Raw genomic sequence first — 24725 nt, 5'->3', positions numbered from 1 at the left:
TCCATCCACCCCCGACCGATAATAAAGTCACCTGATTTCCTTTTTTTCTTTGGACAACAAGTAGTCATGGTTACGGACTGTTATGGTAAAGAAGGAACTCCTGATGATCTCAATTTATTGATCGTTTTAAGGCCGCACCTTTTCTTCAGTCACAAAATTTTGTTCTCCTAAGTTGAACTCTGAACACACCATCGCCAATCTTTCCTAGAAACAGAGAGAGATCCTCCAGGAGAAGCTAGATAATATGTTTTGGGAGAAGCATATCTAAAAACTATCATATCCAAAATGTGAATATGTTCGGCTTCACTGGAGGATTGAAAACATGGAGACTATTCTAAAAGCATTACAGTTTATCTGAACCATCTATAGCCACTTATACTTTGTAAGGTTACAGGGGTTTGGAGCAAGGCGGAGTATAACCTGGACCGGTTGCTCATCTATCACAAGGCTGCCACATATTGACAGACGACCTTTCACACCAACAGCATTCAGAATTTCCAGTTTACAGAACCAGCACTTCTTTGGACTACGGGTGGAAACCAAGGCTTACCACTGACATTCATTTTTTTCCACAGCTGATATGTGATCTACAATGCCAACTTCATGGAGTTAGATTGTGGGTAAAGAGGTGAAAAGTTGGCTCTCAGTTTAAACTAAATACAGTGTTGTTTGTTGTCTTAATAATCTAAAGGTCTCCTCATAGTTTGCTGGTTCGTTGGCTTCCTGCTTCAGGGCTAAATTGATTTTCGGTGCATGTTTTTCACACTAAAGTCATATAATAAAAGCTGGGCTCCAGAGGATTACGCTAGCTTTGCAAAGAAAAATATTAATAAAGTCTACATGCTTTTATACATAAATGTTTTGAAAAATATAACCAAAACTTAATATTTTGGACTTCTGTTCAAACTTTTTCATGTATCCTTGATTCCTCTGGGAGTCCTTTATAAGTAGCGTGTTTTGTTGAGAGGTCAGACCACTAACTTGAAAAAAAATAACAAAGCTGAAATCTTTGGACTCAAGGCTGCGAGCAGGGAAAAAAAATCTCTTGTTAAGGCCTGCCAAAGACAGCTATTGTTTGGCTGCTAGTGCAATGTCTTTCTTCAACTGACCTTACAAAATATGTAGAATGGAAGTGAGGGGGCTGTCCTTGAAAATAGTCAGAGAAGGTGAATCGGTTGGGGGAAAAAAATTGCTATTGTCAAGCACGACTGTGTGAATCACTCATTAGACCAGATTTATTGTGCGGCCATCTTTTCAGCAGCACTGCCAAATCAAAGTAACAGTGTCTGATTAGTGGCTCTGTAATATCACAGACAATATGTTCTCGAACGCAATGAAGAGGATACCTCATCACAGCCATCACAAAATAAGAGGAATAGATGTAGCGTTTTGCAGAGTCGCAAAGTGAGATTGATGATTTTTATCTCTTTGCCCTACTTCCTAAGTGTTGCACTTGTTTGTTTGTATCCCATCAATAACACAAATACTGGAAGCAAACAAATGAAAGCAAACAAAAAAGAAACTTAATATGAATAGTCACATCTATCAGTTGCATCCATCTATCAGTTCATATTTCAGTTTTTAAAATATATACTGAGTGTACATATACCCACTACCCCTACTGCAGCTCAGCCACTCTGGCGATACCGTCACCGTGGTGACAGCTGTCTCTTTGGATGCTGGGAAAGCAAACCTGTGTGATGTGCCTGGTGTAAAGGAACAGGTTGTCATGAATAAATACCACTAGAGGCTTCAGATGCATGCAAACACCTGAAACAGGAACCTGAAGGAGTCTGCTGAAAATCAAAATGTCTTTTGAGATGCATGAACAAGCAGAGAAGAGACAACTTTATTCAAGTCCTGGTTTTCAGTATATCCTTCTTTACATCTTCAGAATTCATTGCAGAAAAAATAAATATGTGCAAGCCTATACACAAACTAAATGTCTATGGGTTTGGATTGGGGACACATGTACAGTTGCAAGTAACTAAGGTAGGTATGTAATAATAGATATAAGCACTGGAGGCACATCAGCTGCTCTCTTTTATGTATATAAGATATTCCTGCAGGTTGCTAGCCAAACCAAACATGAGCCACACATTGTAATGTAAAGCAGTAGGCTGGTAGAGGCTTCTTAGCAACCTGTTATATTAAAAATGACTGCCATAAGGATGATGCATGTAATACTGTACAATCCTAATGCTCAGTTCTATTGTGAAACTTTAAATTACCGAAAGGGGAACTACATTTTGTGAGCTACATTGGGCTTTCGACCTTGTAATCAGTCGTTTTCTCCTCATCTGGAGAGATATCGTCATACAGCAGCCACTAACTCACAACCCCATTTGTGCCACATAGAGACAAACCAAATGAACCCTGCTGTGACTGGTAATCATTCCTAGAAAAAGGGAGACTAGAAAGAGATGGACATCTGGCAGTACTCGAAATGTGCTGCATTAAATATTAATCTGTTCAAGTAGGGCAACAGATTTGTGTCAAACACTTGTTTTTTTTTAATGCAAGTCCACAAAAAGAAGGCAAAAAAACCCACTACCATGCTAGCCAGTCAAGACAATGCTTGCACTAGACACAATAGCTCTGCAATCTAACTCTCTAGCTTGCTGTCAGTTAGTAAAACTAGGTCGCTGCCCAATTAGATTGCACGATTTATTTAAAAGTCACATTTCTGCTAATGAGTCCTGTCTCATTACCGTCTGCAAACCATGCTTCTTTATGGAGTAGCTTGTTCTCCAGCAGACGAGGGTTATGTAAAGGTGGAGCCGCGCTTCCTCTCTGCCTTGGACTCTTCATTCCCTCAAAGGCCAACACTGTCAAGACCGTTTGCTATTGTTAATGGCACAAATGTGCATGTCAAAGTTCCTTAAAGTTGAAGTTGACAGGAAAGATTTGAATGGATTTGTGTTGCCCCCAGCTGAGCATGACAATCTCATTCAACACTACTGCACTGCTGCTCTGCCGGGCTACAATGCTAGTGAGAGGAGTTTATTGGAGGCTTTCCTATGCCATGTCCTATTATGTAGTGACACAGAATGATTATGGTTTTCCTACACTTTTATTTTCCACTACAGATTTAGATTTTTGTACATTTAATACACTGCTTACCAATCATACTTAGACCAGAGCCTGACTTTGGATTGGTGCCAAGTGTCATTGAAAACCACATTGAATTGTCATTGAATTGAATCCAATTGAATTGACTTGTCATTGGTTATTCCAGTGTTTTGTAGATCCTAACAAATACTCAGTTAGACTTCTTTTTCTGAGCCTCCACCACCACATTTCCACATTTTACTTATTCATATTGTTTAACCATCTCATGTTCTGGTGGAGCAAGAAGGGAGTAGTGTCTAGTTAAATAAAATATATGTCTCCAGTTCTATTACTTTGCCCAAAATATTCTTTTCTTCTTACAGTCTTCCCGTTGGGGTAAAGCAGGGTAATTGAAATCACCCTGTGGATGTCTCATAAGACTTGAGGCTAATGGCTGTTCTGGTCCCTGTCAGTCAATGAAGTGCCCTACCTCGTGGCTTTTTTTTTGTCTTTCTTTCCTCTTTCCTTTATTTTATGTTAAAAGAAAAGAAAGCAATGACCTGCACTGTTAGATCCTGATCTGCTTTGACTCCCTTTATTCATGGCTTTTTCACTGCAGTGTAATGCTAAAGAGCTTGAGATATCAGTGTCGGGGCATATGTTAATAAATCTCTAAACAAGCAGGATAAGAGGAAAAAGAAAGAGAATGAGATAAGTGATATAATGGGTCTGTGCATATTAGGAGAAATGGTTGGATTTACACTGGCAAGCATGACAATTGCAACCTTTAAATGATATTTAAGAGAGCCTGATTATCCTTTAAGGTAATTAAGTTAAATTCTAGGGACGGTAAATTAGAAATAAGTCTGCCAGGCAAGGAGCCACAGCTGAAGGCAATATAAGTAATTCTACCCTAGTGTCAGGACTTGAGCACCCTCAGCCATTTTTTTCTCTTCCCATCTTTTTTATTTTCTTGCACTCTTTTGTCTTTCACATTTTCAGCTTCAATAGAGCAATACCAGGTTTCATTTTCATAACATTTCTGCAGTGTCAACTATCAGTGGAGTTAGCTGACACCCATCAGAGAGACACAGTTTCCTAAAGAGCAAGCATTACAATGGCTGCCTAACAAAAGTGATATTGTTGAAATGCCAACAATCATGTCAGTTAAGTTAAATTTGCAAAGTGTATAATGATAAAAGACTGACTTAATTATTGGGTTTGAAATTGTTTTGGGCTGTTTCATCTTCACATCCGTGGTAAAAAATTGATGAAAGCATATGGCAAGCTCCCAAATCAGTGTTGTTAAATGTGAGCATTTAAGTACCACTGGGTATTGTGTTATGAAAAAAAGGGAGAGAAAAAAAAGGAAAGAAAGCATCTATCAATTGCAGAACTTCAAAGAGTGCTGAGCCTATTCTATAAATTGCCATCCATCCCCTACAAGTGTGGGAAAACAACACAGGCATTGGGTTGAGGGTTTTTCTGCCATTCAATAAAACAAGCAAATGAGTATTCTTTGAAAGCTCAGTTAAAACAGGTGTTGAATAGTATGTAAATGAAAAGAATATTACTAAAAGCACATAAAAACATCCTGAAACTAGAAGAGTAGAGTACCAGGTGTATTTGATGTGTGTATCTCATTTTTCTATAAAATACATAGAATGTCATATCACCAGTGGTGTGCGGCCCAATTGTTGAAAAACGCGCGCTAAAGTGCCCTCTTGGGAGCCAAAATGCATGGCTCCGCTCTTGGGAGCCAAAATGCGTGCTAAGGTGTCCTCTTAGGAGCCAGAATGCGTGCTAAGGTGCCCTCTTAGGAGCCAGAACGCGTGCTAAGGTGCCCTCTTAGGAGCCAGAACGCATGCTAAAGTGCCCTCCTGGTTGGCAAAACATGCTAAACTGCTCTCTTGGGTGGCAAAACACGCGCTAAAGTGCCCTCTTCGGTGGTGAGAACGTGATGTATGTGCCCTTTTTTCTCTTTTCACCCCTGCCCTTCAAAAAGTCTGTGCACGCCACTGCATATCACTGATGTATTTATTAAAAACTATGCATTGCCATTAATAACAAAGCAACTACCTGTCTGCTGCACTGTTAGTCTGAATGGCCTAAAGGTATAAGACTTGTTGGCTGCAGTTTGAAACACACAACATTCAAAGTTGCCCCCTCCTCCTCAGCTCATGACCGGGCAAGAGAGAGAGTAGCGGTGGTCAAGTGAACTAGAGATCTGTGAATTAAATAAATAGAGCATTATTTTGTGTTTGTTTCAGGGCGGTTATGTTACATCTTCACAACCCTGTGTGAAAGTGCTGCATTGCCAGATTTAGTGTGGTAGTAGAGCTTCATCCTGTCCGCTGTGGCCTCTCTGCTCTGCGTGTGTGTAGCTCAGCCTCGCCCGCCCTCGGTCAAGCAGACACACAGACCTGCTGCTCTTTATACATCCATGAGGCAGAGAACAGAGAGCAGAGCAGAGCAGAGGGGAGGAGAGAGACGGAGACAACCATGTAACCTAGTTGCTACGCTACGAGTCCTGACCTCACACCCTGCACACTGGTTTTTGGCTGGGGGCTACACTCCCACTGCCTAAAGGCTGACACCTAGAAGTGTCCTGAACACAGCAGAATACTAAAAAAACAAGAAAATACAGACAGAGGGCAGAGTCAGATAGTCTGTAGAAAATCCTGCATAGTATATATCTTGAAAAAAAAGGCAATTGAACTAAAATAAATCAGAAAATCCGTATTGGTGAAATGCATGCTAATGTATTCAAAAGTTGTTTGTCTTAAACTTGGTTTCTTTTTTTGTCTTGTCATTGGGTAAGAGGGAGGCACTCGTTCTTGTAGCCACTAGTTCTTGGTTCAATCAATAACCACTAACATTGGAGAAATCTATGACATTAAGGTACTTCAGTGAAATCAGTGACCAGAGGAACACTACCTTTAAGCTATTCAATATGTACAGACTAAGCATTGCTAATACCTCTCAGTATAACGCTGGTCAGCAGAAACACAGCATTGCTGAAAGTCAACAGTCAATTTTCTTGTGATGTTAACTGCTAGTAGAAAGCCAACAGTGTGCTTTGACCTTGGCACATTTCAGTATTCTCAGTTTTTGAGCTGACCACTAAGGGTTTAATGTGCTGCAGTATAGAGGTGAAGCTGCTCAGGGCCTTCTACACAGCTTCTGATTAGGACCTTTGTTTCAAAGTCTTTACAAAGCTTGCTGTCTGGGTTCTGAGGTGGATCTGCCTGGCAGGGGGCCTGTTCACCCCTGAGCTTTGCTCAGACTTCTAAAGCTCTGCTACCTTTGATGAAGGCATGAAAGTTGTCATGGTGCCAACAGGCTCTGGCCACCAGTCCATATCCACATTGCTTTAATGGAAACTATTTGAAGTCGCAGCACAGCTCCATTTAAAAAACAACAGCACTGATGCAAGTATTAAACACAGAGAGCCAGTTATGGAAGAGAGAAGCTAGACCAAGAAACGGTTCATTTATAACCATGGCATAAAGGTTTAAACAATGTATGAGCATGCAAAAGCACCTGAAGGGACAATGTACACACCTGTACTTAAACTACAATGAAAACTCAAACACAAATAATAAATAAAATACCTTTCTCTTGGAATTAATTTTATTCCCTGTTGACTAACATAGTATATACAATAATTAATGACGTGACAAAGTCTGCAGGTTGTGATGATCGACAAAAAAGCACAGAAGATTTGGTTGTTTTTTCCCAACCACAAGTCAATATTATTAGTGTCGTTCTAAAGTTCACGGAGAAAGGATCTATCAGGTTATCAGGTCTATCAGAATAGTTAAAAGCATACAAGGTGGGATTTATGCCAGAGTTTCATGTCTTTCATCTCCCCTTCTCTCTGATTCAACTCTCTGAACTTTCACTCAGATATTCGGTCCTACAAAAGTGCCTTATTGTGTTAAGAGACCTACCTGGGAGCTCCTTATCTCCCTTCATCCATTTGATGGTGGCAGCAGGCTTACTGCTCATAGCAGTGCAGGTCATCTCTGTCTCGTTACCCTCACTCAGGATCTCATCCCGGGCCTCGATGATGGGGTTGCCTGGGGGAACTACAACAGGACACAAATACAACTCTGTAAAACACATTGTTCATTTCTACATCCTCAATATTACAAGCTGATGTAGACAACAGAGTGGACACAGGCGATACGGATGGAAAACTGATATCTTCAAACGTATTATGTTAATTAGATATGTTAATTAGTACAATATGCTAACAATGGACATTTCAGAAACATCTGTTCGCAGTTAACTAGCAGAAATGTGTTGATAACATATTCACATTTGTTACTTATTTATTAAATTAACAAGTAAGCTTGACTATATTTAACAAATATGCAACAGGCATACTGATTATGTCCATATAATATGTAAATATATAAAAAAATGAAACAAGAAACAAGCAAATATGGAAAAAAAAACATTAAAACTCAAATTAATTGCAGTTATTACAGTAACACAGTTTAACATTACTGAACCATAGCTAATGAAATTTCCTGTTCCAAATTAAGCATCACTTTAGCTGCTCCCTTGCACTTATACTGCGTCTCAACCATGTTGCTCAACATATGTGTGTGCTGTTTTCCACAGTCTAAATGTTTATTAAAAGCCTTTACCTGTCTGCTATCAATAACATGGAGTGTTTGTGTGTATATGTATTTGTGTGTGTGTGTGTTTTGTTGTTGTACTTAGCACGGTGATGTCAGCGTAGGCTTCCTGCGGGGGGTCTGTGTAGAGCTGGCAAACATATCGACCCTCGTCTGACAGCGAGACATTAGACAGTGACACCCGCAGCTCGTTGTCTGAGAAGTTCACCAGCTGGAAGCGAGCATCTTTTAGTGCTGGAAGAGAAAAACACAAAGCGCTGTTTATCATTTGTGGCATATTTATACACACTGGACTTACATATATGCATATAATAACAGTAAGTAATTAAATCTATACATAGTAGTTAACCTTTGTGTGCTGTTGGATAATAATGATAGTTTGTGTTTGATGCATTTGATGAATCATGTAGGATTTGGAGCCCTTTTTTTTATCCCTTTTGTTATTTTAGCAGCCCATAATGTAATTAGACAAATTAAACATTAATACATCAGCTGACTTCATTTTCCTTGGGCCTTTTTCCATGATCTGCCAGGCAGTCACAGTAACCATCTTTAGCTCTACTTCTTCTTTTTCATTGTTATTTGGATTATTTTTAATCTAAATCTGGAGAACAGACATCAACAAACATTTTTTTTTAACCACTCCAATTCCTCTTCAGTCATCCACTCCTCGTCTAACATTCATGCCTGAATAGTGATCTCTCTTTTCACCTTATTTATTCATCTTGACATTGTGTTCATGTTAGCCAATTTCTGTTTGGTTTGGGGTAATCAGTCGTAAGTGGTGTATCTACTCCGCCTACATCATTTTCAGTCGACATATGGAAGCTGCGGTCACTGCTGCAGGAAGTAGTTAACATTTTTCACCATGATAAAAGTCCAAAATGTAGAGGTTGTCATTTCTGTAAGTCGACTGCGAACAACTTCTACTGCTGTGTTCATCTAATCTTTCTGTTGCAATTCTTTTTTAATGGATGTAGCTGTTTGGCAAAGGACAATGATGCTTCTTTACTTAATCCCACCCGCAGAGCTCAGATTTGACCTATTGGAAAATGAACACTTACATAACTGTCTCTCTCTCTCCTAGTGTGTATTGCCACTCTGGACCAATTTGTTTTAATGTTGCTTTCCATGATCTCAGCAATTACTATGGAGAGAAAATAAAAGCAGAGTTGCATTGAGCTGCAGGTTTCCTTTAAGGTTTGATCCATAAAGCAAAAAGGGAGGGGGCTGCAACTAACTATTGATTTCATTACTGATTTATCAGCTAATGATTCTCCTGATTAATTATTCAGTCTGATTAAATGTCATCACAATTTCCTCTATCAGGAAGTTGCTTGTTTTGTCCAATGTAAATATATATTCTGTTTACTTTCACATAAAACAAAGAAAAGCAGAAAATCCATCAAATATTTTACATTTTTGACAGATTCTTTTTCTTATTAGTAATCAAGACTATCCAATGAGATCAGCAGGAAACAATATATCACCAAATATATGATCAATGTATCTGTTTTTAGCAGGTAAACTAAACAGCTGCTGTAGAGGTATAAATACATTCAGCGCACACTATTATTATTATAGTCTACAGTTAGCCAGTTAGCTGAGTTAGCCGCCGAGCTAGCAGCAGAGTTTGCAGCAGAAAGCTCTCAAACGTAGCATCCATGTTTCTGGTAGAGGTGGTGACTTTGATTGACAGGTGACACTCGGTAGGGGGCGGGGCTTCAGCGGACTCTGCGGCCACGCCCACAGCGTTTGGTAGCAGAGAAAAAGGCTGAGTTTTTCCACAACTTTGAAGCCTAATTTCATATATTTGGCGATTTTTTTAATCATTCAAATTTGGCAGGGTGGTTAACAACACACTTTTCTGTGGTATGTCAAACTGAGAACACATATTTATTCTTACTTTACACAGACTGCACTAATATATGTTGGCTGTTGCTAGTCATGCCAGGTACACAGTGATTCTCCAGTTAATCTGTGTGAAAATGATACAGATTATATTGAGGAGTAACCAAGAAAACTGCAGGATAATTTATGTCCTAATTTAGGTCAGCACTGTTGCGAACCAGTTTTAAATATAAATATGTCACCGATATGGTTTGTCTTTGCTTAATATGAGATTTTATATAAACACAATAGGCAAAATTCCACAATTGCAATGTCTTTTATTGATGCCTCTGTGTAAACCATGAAAACCTATTTGATGAATTATATCAGAGAGGCTCCCAGATAGGATCTTGTTTTTCTGGTGTGCTCATCAGACGATGCAAATTAAATTGGGAAACTCTGTATCTTTTTAATTCCATGTGAATAATGGAGTTCGACAAGGTGGTATTTTGTCTCCTTTTCCTTTTAGCGTCTATATGGACGATCTGTCAATGCAGTTAATTCTCTCATTAACCACCTTATGTTCGCAGATGATTTAGTGATTTTCTGTGCATGTAGTGCTGGTCATCAGTTATTGACGGTATCCTCACAATATAGATATAGATTTTAACATCAAGTATAATACAAATAATCATAATATTATGATAGTCAGAGGAAGGAAAAGATAGAAAATTAGTATTTCCTGAAGTGTGTAATGAGGCTGAGTATTTGGGCCATAACAAAACAGGTGATCTAGCAGTTGATAAGGACATTTACAGATAGTATCAAAGTTGTCCACAGATAAGGAAGCATGTGGAGACTCAATGTGGTGGCTCATAATAACAGTATGAGGCTGCTGCTTAAAGCCTCCATGTTATATATAGACATACATACAGGTTAACTGAGAGTATTTCAGCTTTAACCAACCCTGAACTGAGTTGCATCAGGTTCTTGTCTACAAAGTGGAACCAACAAAGCGTTCTAGCCTGAATCACAGTGTGATCATTGAGGATTGCCTTTTGGGTTTTTTTTGGGTTTTTTCTTCATGTATTTATTTTTTTCTCCTTCTTTTTGTATTTTATTGTGCTATGGAGCCTGTTTCTGTGTCTTAATATGTTTTTATCCACAGTAGAGCCATTCATTATGATGCATATAAATAACAAATTCATTTTATTACTGTTGCTTGAGATAATTCATAATATAATATACAACGATAATGGCTCATCATTGTCTTTAATTGTAGTTGTAATAGTTTCACACAAAGCCATTAAGCACAAACCCAAGAGTCATTTAGCAGCCATGGTTTCTCTGACACACACACACACACACACACACACACAAACACAAACACAAACACACAAACACACACACACACACAGACAAAGAAAAAAATCAATTCTACAGGTTTTATGGACAAAGATGCCCACAGGTCAGTTTTGCTTTGAGTGACTTCAAGCATATCTAAAAAAAAAAAAGAAGAAAAACTTTTCGGATAGAGAAAAAAAAACCCCTGCAATCTAATTAGTCTCCAATCAATCACAAAGCAAAGTGATGTAACAGTATGCAGCAACCGAAAACAAAGGAGAGAAAATGTAGGCACAGAGGACACAATTCAGATGCTGATAACATCCGATGGACATGGTAGAGTAATACCGCACACGCTTACAACATGGCTTGTATTAAAAGAGGATTACCCTTGGCTGTCCTTTAGTTGGCCTACAGAGGAATTGAGGACAAATCCATAAATCCTGTCTCTCTTCCTCATCTGTAGCCACTTTCATCTTGCCCAACCTTGTTTGCCCACCAGCCTGAGCATACTCTATCATCAGTAATGTAGAATGACAACATGTGGTCAAGATGAAAGCCTACCTGTCTACATACCCCCATTCGATGCTCTGATAAATTCTGCTCTGATTGACACAAACTCCCGAGCTCTTTGCACTATGCGCTCTCTCTCAGTATAGATCTGTGTGCTCATCCTCTGGCTCTTGTTTTTTTTTTTTTTTTTGCTCAAAGTCTAAAGCATTAAAATGTGGAGACTCCTGACACAGAACACCTCAAAACAGACATAAATAGACAGAACCCCCCACCACCACCACCACCACCACCAAGTATTTCACAGATGATGAACAGGAGGAAGACGATGCCGCTGTACGAGCCATACAGTATCTGCCTCAAATGTCAAGAGATATACATGGAGAGAGTGATTGAGTCAGAGGAAAAGAGGAGGAGGAGGAAGAGGTGGTGGGGGGGGGGTTGCTAGGGAGAAGCAAGAATACTAATCACCACAATTGATTTTATGCATCATTAAACAAGAACATCAGAAGCATTTTAAGTGATACCATAAGGCTGACTGGTGATGAGCCCTTTCGACACCACATTAAGGGGAGAAATGTAAGAGGGGGGGGGGGAAATCTACATCTAAAAATTCAATTTCAACATACATCTACTGTATGCTGAAGAGAAAAGAAGCGAGAAAAAAAAAGGAAAAAAAGGTCATGATGTGGGTGCTCTGTACAGTACATGAGATATGATGCTGCCGTTCATCCTGCCTGAAAGGTCTGTTCTTGAAAAATGAAGCTCAGAGGAAGTGAAAACAAACCAGGAAAAGCTAGAACAAATGTCTGAAAATGCAGTAGAGACAACACGGCTATTTTTCATGCAAATGCAAATTTCTTCCTCATACAAGATCCTCACATTCACCACCAAAAAAAAAAAAAAAAAAAAAAAACCCTAAATGGCTGGTTTCCATTAGCACAGCTATTAGTTTCTTTTGTCTAAGCACAATGAAGCCCTTATTGTGGCACATGAATAATATACCCCTAATTAGTGTGGCTCATTCAAAAGACTTGTTAGCCCTTATTAAAATGAGAGGTCAGCCTCTAATCCTAATGATTTAATTAATTTAAATGTTCTCAGATTCAAACATGCCAATGCTGCATTATGAAGATGCGCTGCAGAAAGCATATAACCTGTTTTTATAGACCGAGCCTCTGTGGAGGGGGAAATACTTTATTTGTACCGTTATGATGGAGATTAATGATCGAAGGGCACTGTGATAAACGCTGTGTGATGGTTTAAGGGCAGTGGCAGCAGAGTGCACAGAGGATATCTCTACAATCCAATGTAGCTAGTATAGTGGAAACTGTGTTTTTTCCTGTTATTAAAGGAGAAACAGGCTCTGTTCCAGCGTAAGTGGCTGCTGCAGTAGGTAATCTCTAAAATGCTGGACTGCATCAATTAGATATTCACAGAGGGCATGGATAGAAGTGGGAAAATTACTAACAATTTGTGGATTTAAACTGAAGCCATCAGCAAAAAATACTCTGACATCTGACAGAAATATAGTAAGTGAACCAGATTTGGCACAATTGAATAACCCAAACCTTTTCTTTTCACCTTTAGAGCAACCTGAGATTCCTGTTATGTTCCATCTAGTTTCACATGTTCCTGTTTTTGGAAAAGTTGTTGAGTGAATTTGAGAATTTGAGGTTTGATGACTCCAAAAGTAAATCTGTGCAATCCAGCTCAACTTAAAAGACGAGATGGGATGCAACTGTGAAGGTCAATTGAGGAAATGATTTACAAACTATAACTGTCACATTAAGGCTGCAGTTCGTCAATCACCTTTTGACTGTACTTTTACTTAGAGTGGAGCTTCTTTGTTGTTTTGGCAGTGTATCTAGATTGAAGATGTTTTTCTGTGTCAAGGACAAATGATTGGTGGCTCTACAGATGATGGGATCACTTTAGGACTGACTGGTCTTGTCTTTAAGGAAAATGACTCCGTTTGTAAAAATCCTGTCTGAGTGGCATTATAAGAAAGTTTTAAATGCTTCTCTAAGCTTTTTACACTTTTGTTTTGAACAAGACGATTGAGTGACGTCCTGCCAACTTAAATTTTCACTTGACACAGAAGGTGCATCAGCTGTTGCTTTGAGTGATTATCTTCATGTTTTTTTATGTCAATCAAAGATATGCAGATGGGAGAGTTCTTTAAGTCAAATTGCAACAACCTGTACAAGTGAGTCAACTTTATCATTTTGTAGTGCTATGCATGGATGTAGCTTGGTATCTAGCTAGCTACTGTATAAAATAATGTCCCCGCTCCTAATCATCGACTTTACGGCTACAACAATAATCATGGGGTTAAAATTAGGTGAAGATCATAGTATCTTTTAAAAATTGCTTTCATCCACCCCTTTTCCTCCTCTGAATTTGAATTTCTTGACATTTACACTATATCAACTGCGGCACTGCTCGGTGTAAAAATGACTACAGCCACTAGATGGCGTTTGTCAGTCATTTGCAACTGACATTATGACCTTCTGTGTTGTTTTTCTCCATTCAGATATGATTTCTGTCCAAATAACAGTAGTTCTTGAAAAAATAGGTAACAAAATAATCAACCAGAAACCTGCATCTGGGTCCAAGAACCTGTTCCTTTAGCCAATCTGACAGAAAATGATTTAAATCTTACTGTAATAATGTAATTACTTTTAAATATCTTACAAACAGAAACAATATATATCTAAGGAATATTACCTCCTTTACATAACTCATACTTTGCATTGGGAAACTCCCATTGTTCATTTGAATGAAATGAAATATTTGGTAAGTCAACAATTTGAGAAATCCTTTGCCAATCGCGTGTAATCCATTTGACTACAGCATTTCTCAAAGATTTCTCATATAATCTCCTTAGCTATCACTTCTAAATAAGGCATAGTGGTTTAAGCATGGGGCTGAATAAACAAGTACTTGCTAATACACATTGAAAAGGAACACATGGGCATTGTAGCAGTCTGACAAGGACACATTTCCCCATGTGCAAGGTTTGGGACAACAACAACACTGTGGGGCACAAAGAGATACAAGGACAGATAATAAAGAAAAGTCTGGTTTACACAACAGGGTCGATCACAGTGGTACACATCAGAAAAAGAAAAAAAAAGCCAGGCATCACTGCAGACAGTTCTTTTATTGTTGCGTCACAGCGTACTACAATACACACTTCACACTTCACTGTCTACTTTGAACAAAAATAGAGGGTGACCTTTAGTTTCTTGCTCTTTTTGCCCCGTTCTTCTTCTCTCTCTTGTTCTATCATATCGGATAGCATGAGAAGGACATCACAGATGCCTGACAAAGGTAATTGATAGTTAAGCCATTGGATAAGAGAAGACTGTCCAGACTCTGAAAGGCTGTAAATTATCTGATCTGTCAGGATTTTACAGCAGATGGTGATGAAGCAAATTTAAAGGGACTGATAAGACAATACAGTAGAGCTGTCCTAAACTACAGCCAAGGGGACTTTGCAAGGTAAGCTGACAAAGTGAAAGTGTAACTTCCTTCTCTGGATATGTTCTATATTTGTCTTATTCAAGTTTCTAAGTGCAATGAATCAATTATACTGTGCATGCTGGTATTTCAGTATATTTGGAAAAATAATAACACTAATGAGTGTCAGTGGTCATGCTGATTACTGCAGGCAAACAGCACACTTGCTTTAACTCGAGTCAAGGAAGGAAGGATGGAAGGATGGAAGGGAGGAAGAAGGAAGGAAAGGAGGGAGGAAGGAAGGAAAGAAGGACAGAGGAAATAAGGAAGGTAATGGGGAGGGAGGGAGGAAGGAAGGAAGAAAGGAAGGGAGGAAAGAGAGGAAGGAAAGAGAAGGAGGGAGGAAAGAGAGGAAGGAAGGAAGGAAAGAAGTGAGGAAGGAAGGAAGGAAGGAAGGAAGGAAGGAAGGAAGGAAGGAAGGAAGGAACAGTCAAATCAGACGGGGTCAATTTGACCCGGAAAGACGACGTGAAGGTTAATGAACCCTACTATGTGTGCTGTGAGAACACTATGCATCATTTTGGGGTATAAAACTGTAAATGTGAAACACCAAACAACACAAAGGGCCAGTTGAGTTTAACACTGAGTGCAGGGGTTGTGTACAGTATAGTGCAACATAAGGCTGTCACCATTTTGAAAAAGTCAAGCTTCAACTGATTTGAACCAACAAGTAATTTGTTTGACTTAATTTGAACACGACCGGTATACTCTACTGTGTCAGATATCATTTGCTGTGATTTTCTAAATAGTTGGCAAACAGCTTTATATTAGAAATATATAACGACAATTTACTACGTTGCTCCTATAATATTTCCACACAGTGTTTCTCAGATGCTTTGGTATCATGATTATCTGATGAGCACTGCTTTTGCTCACTAGTGTCCTCAATTTTTTATGTATCAGCTGATTGTACTGATAGTCAAACACAAGCAAAAGGTCAAGCTAATTTTAAGAGCCCCCTCTGCTGGGTCACCTAACCACCTGTTCAAATGTTTAATTTTTCCCCATCTTTGAAGCAAAGTTTGGACTTCAAAATAAAATCCCTACTGTGCAAAATGAGAGCAGTACACTAAATATGTGGATTTAAAGCTGTGTGCACAGTTAAAGGATATTTGGAAATCAGCTTCCAAAATGACAGTCTTTGTAATGTAAAATGCCCTTATTGTCTTTTCCCTGGTGTTTCATTGCTGAGACACAGCTCAGGAGGGATACATCCATGTAGCCACACGTTGGCAACAAACCTGCAGTGACTGCCCATATATATCGAGTTGACTGACAGCATTATATAAGCTTTGGCTAAACTTTTGGATGCATTTTGTGTATTTTGTTCCCTATCGTTTATGGTGTAGGTGCTTTTTGGCTGGTATAGAGGGATGATTATAGAAACCAATAACGCTTTCAATGTACATACCGCAACAATTTCAGTGAAGATTTTATTAAGATGGATTCAAAAAAACACAAACCTATCCTTTCATGTTTGAATCTAACCCTCTTAAGATCATGTCCCATCTCATAGTAGCAGTCAGCACTTATAATTTTAAATACTAAATGGATGGCGTATACATAGCACTTGCACTACCTGAGCAGGACAAAGTGCTTTACAAAGCCTCTCATTCGCCCACACACACACACACACACTCACTCACGGCAGCGGATCCGCCTTGCCTGGCCAAAAAATTACATTCAAATGAAGAAAAAATTGGAAAAGGCTGGTTATGAGTCTGGGAACTGGTTGTGCAAACACAAGCTATCATCCATCAGGCTGCTGTGATCACTGCATTGAAATGTAGTGACAGTAAAGGTAAAATTAGAGTGGATGAAAATTGAGATGAAAATAAATTTAAAACAAAACATTAGAAAAAGATGAATCAATGCATCTTTTAATGGCTTTCCTCCCCCATTTTTCACCTCCACTGACTACATGATTTTAATTCATGTGAGATTTTCTTTTCCCCCTCTCTCTTGATTCACCTTCATTTTCTCTCTGCATTTCATTTGAATAGTTTTTCCTCCAGCCCCAGCCGAAGATGACTGCCATCCAGAGAGAGCAGGAGATGATGAGTGCAGCTCGCCTAAGTGGCTGCAATCAATTGTGATTAGTGGCTGCCGCTACTTTTTGAGAGGAGCACATCAAAGTTTTATTATTGAGTGTCAGAGTGGGTGAGATAGGGTGGGGCGGGGGTAATTACATTCTTACAACCAACCTCCTCCCCACTCTAGGTAGAAGTCCAGGTTTCCAAATTGCTCCAGTCACCACCAAAATATGGGAGTGCTTTGGATTCTGCTCTCATGTTGCCCTCAGTATTATTATTATTATTATTATTATTTTTATTCTTATTGCTACTATTATTATCATTATTGTTATAATTATTCAATAGAGAATTACTTTTAACTACTATTAGAACAACTTTACTAATTCTTTCCCATGGGGATCATATTTAAATCTAATGTAATCCAAACTAAATTAGTTTTACTAATGAATTAAAATAATTGCCCTTTACATAAATTACTTAAAGACCGTGTAAAGTGAATTCAAACATTTTCTTCTAAACTCATTAAATAGGTCATAAATGTATTTCTAAAAAAGGTGTAAAAAGCATTTCAACCATTTAGATTTGAATTGTGGAGCTAGGCTTCACAAACTGTGTTTCAAGATTTCTGTGTTCAGGATTTAGTGATTAGCATAAACCCGCCCCTGCTGCTGTAGAGGTATAAATACATTCAGCACACATTACTACTACTACAGTCTACAGTTAGCCAGTTTGCTGAGTTAGCCGCCAAGCCAGCATCTGAGCTAGCCGCTGAGCTAGCGTCAGAAAGCTCTCAGACGTAGCGTCCATGTTTATGGTAGAGGTGGTGACTTTGATTGACAGGTGACACCACGCCCACAGCGTTTGGGAGCAGAGAAAGAGGCTGAGTTTTACACAACTTTGAAGCCTAATTTCATATATTTAGCGATTTTTTTAATCATTCAAATTTGGCAGGGTGGTTAACAACACACTTTTTTGTGGATGTCTGAAACAATCATTCAACATTAAAACTCAATTCAACTGTATTTTAATATTATCATAATAAAAAGACTTAAACATTATTATACATGAAGTTTGTAGCCTCTATTTAGTTTTAGTAATACTGTTTTCAGCAGAAAAGATGAGATAAGCTGAGTCTATGCAATCTCCTCGGTACCAAACAGGAAGAAGTCAAAGCAAACAAAAAGTCAAACATTTTGCAGCAAAGAGCCAGATTTATTTATTTTTTTTTAGTAATTGGCAGGATGGAACTGGAGCAAAAATGAGTGTGAAAGTTGGACTAGCGTTTGTCAGGTGGCCAGAAAACTTCACAGCAATGCCTACACTCCTCTTCTCTTCTCTGTCTGCTGGATGTCTAGATAGGAAACCACTTGGCAACATGTTTGCCATAATAACATGATAAGACGATGATGTATCAGGGCTCTGTTGCTTTGAGTGAGTTCTGACCCCCAAGAGGCATAAATCACTTCACCTCCAGCTGTAAATCCAATAAAATGCTTCTAAAATTTAAAATTTAATGCACAATAAGTTGGCTGCTTGAAAATACCAAGCAAGGGCGACTTGAAAGACTCGTGTATATCAGCCAAGTTGTTCCAGTTGGACTCCTTCCTGCTGTTTCAACTTGACATTAACATGCTAGCCCTCTTTCAAGTTTGAAGATGATCCAACAGTTACTTCTTGTTAAAGATCCTGGTCACAAGTAAAAACAGATCAGTTTTTGATTCAGAAAGAGCCAAAAAAAATATCTTTGCTATGAGTGCTGACATGTCAGTAAGGCGGTGAGTGTGATATTTTATCATGTGGCTTTGACAGCATTTTTGATCATCAAGGACATGAGCCAAGACACTGCTGTCTGCTCATGTTTGTGCAACAAAAACAATGCAGAAGCTCCATTACTCATTCATTTTCATTTTCAACGGCTTGGTTTTGTAAATTATGGACCCCACATGACTCAATTTGTTTTAAATAGAAGTTAATATCACTGATCACAGTAGACTTAACCCTCCTGTTGTCCTCGAGTAAAGGAAGGAAGGAAGGGAGGAAGGAAAGGGAGGAAGGAAGGGAGGAAGGAAGGCAGGAAGGGAGGAAGGAAGAAGAAAGGAAAGGTGGAAGGAAGGAAAGGAGGGAAGGAAGGAAGGAAGGAAATGAGGGAGGAAAGGAATGAAGGAAGGAAGGAAGGTATAGGAGGGAGGGAGGGAGAAAGGAAAAGAGGAAGGAAAGAAGGACAGAGGAAAGAAGGAAGGGAGGAAGGGAGGGGAGAGGAAAGAAAGCGAGAAGGGGGGAGGGAGGAAAGAAGGAAGGGAAGGAAGGAAGGACAGAAGGAAGGAAGAAAGGGGGATGGAGGAAGAAAAGAAGGAAGGGAAGAAAGAGAGAGGAAGGAAAGAAGGAAGGACACAAAGAACGAAGGGAGGAAAGAAGGAGCAGTCAAAACAGTCAATTTGACCCGGGAAGTGGAAGCTCCATTACTCATTCATTTTCATTTTCAACGGCTTGGTTTTGTAAATTATGGACCCCACATGACTCAATTTGTTTTAAATAGAAGTTAATATCTGATCACAGTAGACTTAATGACAATTGTATTTTCTTGCAATATCAATTAATTAAAACAATAATCAGGTCAAATTATGTCTCTTTGCACAATCCAATCATATCCTTCATAAGGGAATATTTTATTTTATTTTCCTCTTGCTACTCAAGCTGCCTCATTAAGCTGTTTTCACATGAAGCCTTTTAGTCTGAACCCCGCTGACCTTCAGTGGACAGATCACCTACTGCTAAAGAAGCTGCAACCCTTCCCGTCCTCCACAGGAGAACGAGGGCAGCGTTTGAATACCAGTCCTCAAGTGTTCCTCTTAGCTTTTTACACAAGAGACCATTTAGGGTGTTTGAAGAAAATACCATCTTTGATTTTAGTAAGTGATATCAGAAGTGTGTGCCTTTGTTGTCATGTACACAGTAAGTATGTTGAAAAAGAATAAGAGGGTAAACAAAGCTATCAAGAAACCAAAAAAAAGCTCTTGGCTAAAATGTTAAATTGCATCTAGTGTTTCACTAATTGAGCTTTATAATATTATTAGGCGAGAGATTGTACATTATTTGGAATAAAGGCTGCAGTATAAATAGATGCTTCTACATCTTTATTCATCAGCCTTATTCATGCTACAAGGGAAAACAGTTTTGCATACATAAAGTCAATGTTAGAGGTTTAATGCAAGCTGTTTAATGTGCCCAGAAATTAATTAAATTTTAAATGCATTCAATTTGATCAACCTAAATATTTAACATTAGCTTCAAATGAAAAGTTGGGTTAGGTTTAGGGTTAGATGATAGAAGTCTCATAATGCTAATGATGAGCCTTCCAGTTATTAACAATTAGGAGGAAGGTCAAGACTTAAGTCATATATAACACTGTATGTTCTGCTTATAATAACTAATTGATATTATATATTGATATTAATATAATTTGTGTAATGTAATGTAAACATAGACTGTAAAAAAGAAATGGACGTAACATCCGTGACGTCACCCATTGGTTTGTGGACTGCTCCTCGGAAACCAATAGTTTCGAATATGGGCAGCGCCATCTTGAAATTTTCAGGTGCATGCTGGGAAAAATAAAAACACAGATTCTACTTATATGGGCATGAGGCGGGGTCATGGGCGGAGTGGGGAGGTTGCGATAGGTTGCGAGGGCTGGATCCCGAGAACATTGGGCAATCAACCTGTCAATCACGACATAGCCACACCCTAATGCATACCCTGCTTTATCGTCAAATATAAAATCGGGGAGGCCAAAATGTCCCAAATGAACATCATACTGCATTGAAGAAGGCTTTAAACTAGCGATTGAGACCATAAACACATTTTGAAAACGTTTACTGAGGTTAGAAATCAAGTGAGAAGTTGGTGAATTCTCCATTGACTTGTATAGAGACGGAAGTCCTTTTGACACCAAAACGGTCGCCCCCTGGTGGCCTTTTGATAGAATGCAGTTCTAAGTTACTTCCGTGTTGGCCTCATTTCAGAGGACCAGAACTCCCTGCCTGAATGCAAAAGTTGCTAAATCTCAGACAATATTGGTATTGAAAGAATTGTTTCTTAAATTAAAGAACAACATTGTATAATATGTTGCTCAGAAATGTGGCAGTTTGAGCTCCAGTGTATCAGATGAATGTTCACCTGAATGGAGCACAACAGTATTAATTTGTTTTATTATGTTGTGGAAACATCACCATCTGTGTGTATAGTTACTGACAATAAGACAATAACATGAACATGGTGAACCAGTATTCTCACACTGATTTGCTGCTGGAAAATATGTTGAGAGGAATATTGTGTTTATTGAAGGCAGTGCAGGGGACTGGAGGATATTAAAGCTGCATCGAGCTGGACTACAGCAAAACCTTAAGGATCACTCCTCCAACTTTAGACATCACTTTACTAGTCAGAGTGGAGAGTACTAGTCAGCCTGCGAATACAGTTGTATTATATCTTCTCTGGCTCTGGAGGAGCTTTGCCAAGTCTGGGAAAATATCCCCTGATAAAGTCATCTTGGTTTGGGGAACATGAGACCACCTCCCAAAAGAGATCACTACAATCCTTGTAGAAGCTGTAGAGTAAAAAGCTACATGCCCTAGCTGTGAGTCAAGGAGTTTGAAAGATGTGGGCATTTGAATTTGAAAGACACTTTTGAGTTGGAAATGTATGCTCTGATGTCCTTTGATATTGACCCATATTAGGAACTAAAAAATAGAGATGTTCTTATTCTCTCCTCTCTTAAAAGTTACTAATTTTAATGAATCTGCATAACTAAATAGCTCCAATAGTCCTTATTGACTGAAGTTTTTCAGCATCTGGAGCATTGCTGTGAAGATGCATAAAAATGCAGTGCAACACATTCCTCCTGAGAACAGAACTGAAGAGTGGATCAGAACTGCTTTGGTTGGACATGAAGTGTTGCAGTAAGGTTACTAATCAGTGACCACGTCGGGTTACTCTGCATGTAACTACAGCCAATTTTCAAAGCACTCCTTTCCTCCCTCTCTCTCTCTCCCATCCTTACTCTCTCCTGCTCTCCATCTCTCATACACACACACACACACACACACACACACAAACATAATCCACCGCTGTGGATTTCAGACGAAGATGGCAGATGTGATATTTTGAAGGGGGCAGTGTTGTTTTGAGGCAGCTTGGTGGAGGCCATGTCATAATGAAGCAGTGCAGCTGCAGCAAAGTTGCCTGGGAGGGATCACATGAGATCAAGGAGCTTCCCGTCAAAGAACACCTTGCCCTTGACAGCCGGCTTGTGGGAGTCGGCTCACTGTGGCTCGGCACAACAGCAGATAAATAGCGAGCTCAGTTTAGCATACGTATGAGGAGTCTCTGTGAGTGTGCCCTTGTATTGTATGTAGGGGGTGTGTTTTGTAAGGCCGTAAATATAACTAAAGACTTGGTGGTGAGTGTGGAGGAGGGCCTGACACTCATCTCATCGGGGGTATTGGAGGAACTGGCGGGTTAGAAAGTAGAAATAAAAACAACAAAAAGTCATGGGAGCATAAATAGTATGTTTTTGCTCAAGAAAGAGGTCAAAAACATATAGAAACACACTGTTTTAGGGGTATTTGAGGTGCCATAACATCTGGGGAGCTAATTATATTCACCATGTAGGATAATGTTACAGCATAATGTGCCAGACGGAGGTCTTATAGTATTAAATAAAACACTACAAAGCATGGGAATTTACAAATTAAACTTTAACCTTACTTTTATGCTTTCATTTCATTTTCTATACATTCTTTCAGTTTTACCAGTCCCCATATAAACCAAACTAAGCAATATTTTAATACTTCTGAGATATTTCAGAATTATTTCTGATAATTAACACAGAGCAACATTAGCACTATCTGTCCACTTGATGTACAGTTGTGTGAAAAGTTTTAGGTTTTAGATGTTTAAACTCTTATCCATTATGCAATGTAATATATTCTGCAGCATGACCATTGACTCTATATAAATATGGAAAAAGCTTATCCACTTCCTACTGCTATGCAAAAGTGAAGCCAATGTATTTCCTTTACGGGAGCGGCCATTTTGCTTGTGCTCATTTGGAGCCAGAGACTGAACTATGGAGTCAGGTGGCATAATGACCTCAGCCGCCCTGCTGCCTCACCCGGGTTTGACAGTGGCTTTTACAGCTGTCAATCATGATGTCACACCACCATTTTATATAATTAAATAACTAATTAAAAACAAACTCTTCAGAAAAATGTGCTCAAGGAAAATCATAAGCGTGATGAGAACTACCTAAAAAATATAAATGTATTTGATGTTGGCGTTGATTTCATTAGTTTGACTCATGTCCACTAACATGATATTTATGAGCTATACCGCAGCCAGCCACCAGAGGGCGATCAAACTTTTGGGGAGCTTTCATAATGACCATCTTGAAGTACAAAGACCATGATGGCAATGCATCCTACATTCAACCAGAGTCATAAATAACTATCTACAGAGACAAGAAGAATGAGAAGTCCAAGAACAAATGGTTTGGGCCCCCACGGAGCTCTGATCTCAACATCTTTGAGTCGAGACAAAAGCAGCTGAGACCCCTAAATCCACAGGAGGAGGATTGTGTGCAAAGTCCTCTAACCTCTACTTACCAAGTACCATAAAAAAACCTGTAGGAGAGCTGCTCCTGAGGTTGTTTTTGAAAGCATCCTCACTTTTAGCACCTATAACATTTGAACAGTACTGTATTTTAGTCCAATATTCAATGTTTAGATGTTTTTTTATGAATCTGCTAACCAGCTTTGTTGCTAACCTTGTTTACCTGCTGTATCATTAGGAGCGTTGCATTTTAGCATACTGGTTTTCTATCTCAGGAAACCCAATCCGACATAAGGGCTCAGCCTCAGAGCGCTGTGTTTTTTCAATCGGTGTCATCACTGTTGCAGCACTTCATGTTTCAGACACTGCACGAGTGTCTCTCGTTTGCATGGCAACGTCACTGAGCGCTGATCCCCACAACTGCTCCTAACGGTTGACAACTGAGGCACAGGAGTTATTTATAGGTCTTGGTATTATACATTTTTTAAACGTTATTCTAGTAGTGGAGTTATTTCTACTCGGAGTGTATGAATAATCTGACATACAATCATCTGTTCAATGTATATTAAAAAGACTAGCAGTGTAAGGTAATGGCATTATGAGTGAGATGTAAGGTGACATTTTCATTCTGCGTGAGATATATTTTTAGATATAATGGAAATCTTAATGCCAGTTGACAAGGTAATTGGTCTTCTATACCTGCATATTTCAGTTTTTTTTAAACTAATATAGCATAGAGGGGTATATGGATTCTGCTCAAATGTGAAACTTGATTTTCTAAGTATTTAATAATTGATTACTTTCATTATTGCTATAGTGCAGCTGTGTTTCTGACTTTAAGCACTAACAACTTGGGGTTACCTGTATACACACACACACACACACACACACACACACACTATGATTCATATGTTGCTTTTCGTTTCTTTCTGTATTGCCAATTGAAATCCATTGCAGTGTATCATCAAGCCTCATCATTGTTAATTTTGATGATTTTAAAAAGGGGGAAAAAATGGTTTCAACTGATTTTGACACTTTGAAGATCAAGAGGTTGTTGTACTGTTGATTCTTTTTAAAGCATATGATGTTTATAATTGCATTTCATTTCATTTTAACTGGTATAGATAGTGTGTAGCAATTTCCAAAAAAAGAAAATAGAGCATCTCTTTCTCTG

The 24725-nt window shown here is 38.9% G+C and overlaps 1 protein-coding gene across 1 annotated transcript in view; it reads right to left on the bottom strand.

The window, feature by feature from the left end:
* cadm1a (cell adhesion molecule 1a) overlaps positions 1–24725 on the bottom strand; it is a 450697-nt gene that overhangs the window by 82194 nt on the left and 343778 nt on the right. The window contains exons 4-5 of the mRNA XM_053331275.1: positions 7782–7934; positions 7005–7142 (exon numbers count right to left, since the gene is read on the bottom strand). Coding sequence (XP_053187250.1) covers positions 7005–7142; positions 7782–7934 — 291 coding nt within the window. The remainder of the gene's footprint in view (positions 1–7004; positions 7143–7781; positions 7935–24725) is intronic.

Source organism: Scomber japonicus, chromosome 13 (genome assembly GCF_027409825.1).
Source record: "Scomber japonicus isolate fScoJap1 chromosome 13, fScoJap1.pri, whole genome shotgun sequence".
Classification (NCBI taxonomy): domain Eukaryota; kingdom Metazoa; phylum Chordata; class Actinopteri; order Scombriformes; family Scombridae; genus Scomber; species Scomber japonicus.
The sequence above is the reverse complement of the archived record's forward strand: the minus strand, read 5'-3'. Positions and strand labels throughout refer to the sequence as shown.